This window comes from Pleurodeles waltl, chromosome 9 (assembly GCF_031143425.1).
Source record: "Pleurodeles waltl isolate 20211129_DDA chromosome 9, aPleWal1.hap1.20221129, whole genome shotgun sequence".
NCBI lineage: Eukaryota > Metazoa > Chordata > Amphibia > Caudata > Salamandridae > Pleurodeles > Pleurodeles waltl.
The window spans coordinates 1,158,317,797-1,158,323,796 of record NC_090448.1 but is presented as its reverse complement, the minus strand read 5'-3'; the positions used below and the strand labels follow the sequence as shown (position 1 = coordinate 1,158,323,796).

At 43.5% G+C, this 6,000-nt stretch overlaps 1 protein-coding gene across 2 annotated transcripts in view; it reads left to right on the top strand.

The window, feature by feature from the left end:
- The first annotated feature begins 2,139 nt into the window (after positions 1-2,139).
- Positions 2,140-6,000, top strand: part of CDIN1 (CDAN1 interacting nuclease 1) — a 574,168-nt gene continuing 570,307 nt past the window's right edge. The window contains exons 1-2 of one of the 2 annotated variants that reach the window (XM_069209034.1): positions 2,140-2,214; positions 2,710-2,815. In XM_069209034.1, the coding sequence (XP_069065135.1) occupies positions 2,208-2,214; positions 2,710-2,815 (113 nt within the window). In that variant the 5' untranslated portion in view covers positions 2,140-2,207. Of the gene's footprint in view, positions 2,215-2,377; positions 2,502-2,709; positions 2,816-6,000 lie in introns of those variants that run through there. The other variant, XM_069209035.1, reaches the window with a different exon arrangement.

The following is a 6,000-nucleotide window of genomic DNA, read 5'->3' as shown; positions in this document are numbered from 1 at the left end:
ACATGTAAAAACAAAATTCTGATATTTCCATAGTGTGCCACAACGCCTGAATTTTGGTTTCTCTCTGAGATGTTATTGCATCCAGTAAATATAACACAACTGACATACACCTAAAACCTGTCAGTACTATTGGCTTTGTCAATGGTTGTTAGCTGTTTAAGATAAATGAGTAACAACAAGGATTATTTATAAATAATTAACATTGGAAATGTTTCAATTCTGAAGTTGGGAGACTGTGAATTAAATATTATTGAGGCCTATGGAAGGAGTATGGCTGTCAGTTATGTGTACTTTACGTTAGATATGTATTCCCTTTTTCTATTCACATCCCATCCATCTACACATTTTCAACATGTTCTCTGTCCTCTTCAGCATCCTCTTTTCACTCTCCCCTGAATGCACTCCCTCGCACCTCCCTCATTTTACCACCCCAAACTTACTCTGCTCTCATTCACATTTGAGCACTTTACTTCATTTTGCTTTTGCCTTCTAAATATTTTGATCTCTACGCACCCCTTCCACACATTTACACAGAATTTCATTTGCAACTGTAATACATGACCATTGTTCTGTGTGCTCTGTAGAGAGACCAACCCATTATCAGGCACTTTGTTTTGCCTACAGCCTCAGCACCAGCGCTCTCAATCAAGCCCCTCATAAACACCTGTCACGAGTCAAAGTATGCACTATGCAAGAGTAATACAATGCACAGAAACACAGGATGATGAAACAGCTAACTCTCTTGAGGAATGCAATATTAAGTAAAACGTGAAATAAGAGGAATTAAATCACTGATACACGTTACACACTTTTTAACATTCATTGTTTGCGTATCAATCCATGTTTGTGGCATTAATGTTAAGGGCATGAATATAGGACCAATTTTAACGCCATACAGCTGATAGGTGCCTTTACTACAAACACGTATTTCTCCTCTTGCGCTTGACTCAGATATTTGGATCCATTTCGCAAGGGAGTAAGAACCGTGCTCGTCGTTTGAAACAATTACACGAGGAACAAATACAGCAGCTCCACTTCTAAAGGAGCCAGCGATCTACAGCCAGGGCCTGGGGTGTCACATTGGGGAGGATAGCATGACAAGGGGTCTCAGTACAACAACACAAGATTAGCATTAGAAAAACACTGTTACCGAAGACATGGCACTAAATCACATGTGCTTGCATCCACTTCTACTGCATGACGAATGTGGAAAGGGTAGGATCTATGCCTGTTAATGACGGACGCCTGCCCAGCCCTCACGCAGGGATGAAGACTCATACACTCAAAATCATGACGCTAAAAGCATCACTGGCTTATCGTGGATACTGCCGTAGCCCACAATAGAAATGAAGGACTTTAGAGCAGTCAGCCCTTCGTCGTGTGTCACAGTGTAGAAAGTTGATTTACTGCTTGGCGTCCGTCTCATGCTTCAAAGCAAGGCAGGAGGGCAGCCTGGGACAGACAGCCCAGACTTAAATGCATTGACTTGTTTAGAGTTATGATCGTATCTCTAAAAAAATCAATCTAATATTTTGTATGTAAATGTGTAGGAATTTCAGAAGGACACCTCAGACCTAAAAGAAGAACCCCACCTGGTTATATGTTACATTTATGTTTTACAGTTGTTAATTATAAGAGGGGTGTGTGCTATGGTTTGTAGTTACTTAATGCAGGTGAAATGGAAAGCCTGATAATGGGCAACGTGTATTCCGTCAAGGTGTATTCAGTATTAAAGTACCACGCTACAGATGCCACGTGCGATGTCACTTGCACACTGCCTACATTGGTTAGTCCGCCCACTTCTTTTTTTTAGGACTTGTGCCTGACCTGAATGGTCTAAAACAGAGAGCATTAGGTTCCAAGCAGCGCCCCTTTGCGCAGATAGTTTTGAGCAATAACCACTCGCCCCTCTTTGCTCATCTGTGCATCCATCGGCTCAGCGGCGCTTTCCCGCGCTACAGTTCAGGCTAGAGGACGCCAAACTAGAGCGACACTGGCTATGCGAGGGACGCTACTCCCGTCTTCCGGAAAGTCTACTCATTCAAGCCTCGGTTTGGGACAACCCCGCATTCTCGAAGCTGATTGGCTGTGGACCCGTTCTGTCTCCGTGACGACGTGATTAGCGTCCCTGACGCTCCCGTATGTGAGCGTGGTCCCCTAGCGGGAGCAGTGACGTACATCGCCTGCGCCGGCAGTAGCGTTGAGCAATGGCAGGTAGCCTGGCTGGAGTCAGCTGTGGACTTGTGGGCGTGTTGTGGTGGGATTTTGGGGGCAGCGTGGGCTTAGTGACACCGGCAGCCGCTCCGTGTCCAGCTCGCCCGTGTGGCGCACTGCAGAGTGCACTGTTTATAGCTATTCGCAGGTCCACGTGTGTAGCTGCCACTGTCAGCCACGGTTATGCTCCTGTTTTTCTGTCAATGCACTTGGAGCTTGGTAGCCCCTGTCAGGCCCGCGCGTGGAGGGCAGGGGACCAGGTGACAAGCTACCATTTCTAGAACTGAGTGAGCAGTCTCCTTTGCTGTGCTTGCACGCTGCAGTCTAGTGCTTGTGTCAGGCAGCCATTTATTTGCAAAACAAATGCATTGTAAACCATCTGTGATTGTGGCTTCCAAACCTGCCCTAGGTGTAGCCGTGTGTGTATACGTTGCCCTGCGCTGATAGTGTCGTAGGACTCATTATCTCACAGGATTTCTGCTCTTTGACTTTCAGTGAACATGAAGATTACCAAAGCCCAGTATGGCCAGATTGCCAAGTTCATCTCCCACCTGAAGCCCAGCAGGCAGTGCATGAGGAGGCTGCAGGAGAAGTTCCCCAAGTAAGTGCCTACACCCTTTAATGCTCCGGCGCGTCTGCGTTCAGAGGGTGGATGGGCATTAACCGCTTCCCACAAAACATTCACCTTAAACCCTCTATTGCATCTATGACATCTATGGGAGGAAGCACATTTCCTCCCACAGATGTCATAGATGCAACACCTGCCTTGAGAACCTTCCCAGCCTCCAAAATGTTTTTATTTACGTTGAGTTTAATGTGATGAACAGCCAACACACCTTCTTACCCTTCCTGTAGAGGTTTCAGATGCTTTCGTAATCCTTTCATGCGTGTTCACCGTGATTTCGTGAGAGCAGATGCCAGTCCCGCATAGAACTGAGCAAAAGTGGGTTTTTGGTTTTCAGTCTGGTAGTGGTAAACCGTAAGAATCTCAGTTCAATAGGGTATGAAAAATCAATGGTACAGGAAAAAGCTCTCACTCATTTTCTACATGGGCAATGTTTCATCAAACATTTGATGTCCCCATCCTCGCGACAAGCATAACTTGCAAGGTTTCTGAATGTATCTATGTGTCATTCTGTATTTCTAGTATGCTAATGTGTGGCGGTTGCAAGCCACTTTGAGTGGCATTCTGTCTGAATAAAACGGAATATTGGAATTATAGCATTGCGAGTCCTGTTTTTCATTGTATCCAAGAACATGTACTTTTGTGTTTATAATTTAAAAAATCAAAACTCAAACTAACATAATTCATCGGTGTTCTCCTTTCAAAGCCCGGCACCTGTTGTCTCACGATTTCTGTTGTTCAATTAACATTATCTTTAAGTTTATGGTCCCTTTGACTGAACCCTTGGCATACTTTTAAACGCGTTTTCCCTTTCATACTCCGTGTTTAACTGTTTTTAAGAAAAATACATACTAGTGTTTAGTAGAAAATATATATTTCTCAGGTATTTAACACGTATTTCTACCAATCTGTTACAAGTATGGCACCAGGTGTGTGATCACTTTCGTTGCTACGTTCACTATCAAAGCATTTGAAAACTTTTAAGAATACTTTACCTGAAGTAACGTTTTGCGTTGCACGCCTGCATAAGGGGAGCTCTTCGATGACTATCATCTGTTAATTGCTCATTTAGACCAAGTTTCTAAATATCAGTTACAGCTTGAAATACAGAAAGCTTGCATATACGAGAAAAACAAGAGTACCTCAGAAAAGATAGCTACCAAACATTTCTTCGCTGCAGAAATGCAGTCAGTGTAGCAGATGTATTGCCTGACGTTGCACAAGTTGTGCCAAGACAGATACAGCTATAAAAATGTGAATTGTGTATAACTCAACATCCACTCTGAGGGAAATGTCAAATGCTGTCTAGTGTTACATGGAATGTGCGCCACTTGTCCTTCCTGTTTCAATCAGTCTGTTGTGAGCTGAGTTGTCAAATAATGATGATTTGTCACTACCAGTGTTCCTGCAACACACTGTCTGGCAAGCCAGTTGCACGTAAGCTAACGTGCCAAATGATAAACTACTGACCACAATGTCAGCTTGTAGCACTCGGGCATTTCAGCCTGTACCCAATGGCACACTAGCTAGCATGTCGAGGGACGAACATTTGGCGGTCCTTGGTATATTTGCCACCCAGCAGCACACTAGTAATGGAGCCGATTCTAAGAGACACGTGAATTTCCAAGCCACCCATACACTAGCCAATCTATCAAATGACAGCACACTAGCTGACATGCCAGCCGAAAACACACTGGCTTACGTTCCACCCAGATGCACAGTGGGCCACATGCCAGATGAAAACATCCTGGGCTTACCTGCCAGGTGACTGCATAATGGCCAACATGTCAGTTGACACTGTACTGTGAATACCACAGTGACCAGTAGGCAAAGTAATGGACGTTCCAGTCAGCAGAAATATGATGCTGCGGATGACCGGTGACAAGTTGACGACCCACTGCCTTACATGCTTTTCGCCAGGTTAACATGTAGCTGATTAGTAGAAGGTCTCAAGGGTTTTTCATCGTGAACCCTTTTGCTGCATTACTACCCTGCACATCTCTTTCCCTCAATTTTCTCCCCCATGTCTTTAGAATGACAGAATGTGTATTTACTATTGGTAAAATCTGTTCTCAGTGGTGCAGAGATGATATTCTGGTGTATGCCTTTTGTATGTGGTTGTCCATTGAGAGGAAATAGAGGCGAATGTAGGCCTGCATGTTGTGTGGTAGAACGAATGTAAATAAATAGTATTGTATTGGCTGTTTCAGGGTCCCCTTTCTTTCTTAATGCCCTAGGAGCTGTTCTGTAGATATGTGGGTGAGTAGGTGATCACACACATACCTAAAATGCATACATCCTGAAATGTTGACAGTGATAGAGGAGGAGATAGGAGATACAAGTAATTTCATTTTTAAAGTACTTAGACTTTGGGGCTGCTTTAAATAGTAAGAGTAGAAATAACAATGAAATGTTTGTAAGTGGAAACAGGGAGTATGTATGTTAACGGCATTGAAAGATTGTTATGATTCTGTTTTCAGCACACCAGATGGTATAAGTAGGAAGTGGAGCATATAAAAACAGAATTTAGGGAATTGTTGAGAGAGGGCCTGAGGGAGGTGAGATCGTCCAAGTATCGAACTGCACCTAAACTCTTCAGCTATTCCTGTAAATACACCAGATGGGATGTAAGATTACATTGACAGAAAAGATAGTGATAGGTAGGTTCTGTGAAAATAGAGCTAGTGGAATCTTTTTACTAGTCGATCAATCATTTTTATCGCTAAACAGCAAATTTGGAGTTTTGGGTGTGTATAGATTAAAATAGTTTGAAAGTGAAATTTTCCTGGAAAAAATATCTATCATTTAGAACATAGCACACGTCTGCGATTAAAAGCACATAGTTATACAAACCTTGATTTCACCAGGGTGGAAGGGACAGGGAGGGTGTGGAGGTGGGTTGAAAGTTCTAGAGTCTGACAGGAATTGGAACCAGCCATACTTCGTCTAGGTGAGTATCTGTATCCACAGGTGAATGTTTTTTTGGTTGCCATGACCTTGCAACTGTGATATGATCATATTTTATCTAGCTTTTGCTGAGTCTTGGCAGATCGTGGAGTACTGATTTCAACTGGTGGCTTTCCATTCTGGTTGGCTTGTGAAGAGGGTGTTGTCATTGTGCGTGTGCACAGTACACAAGCTTGTGCTTTTGCCTGTAAGCA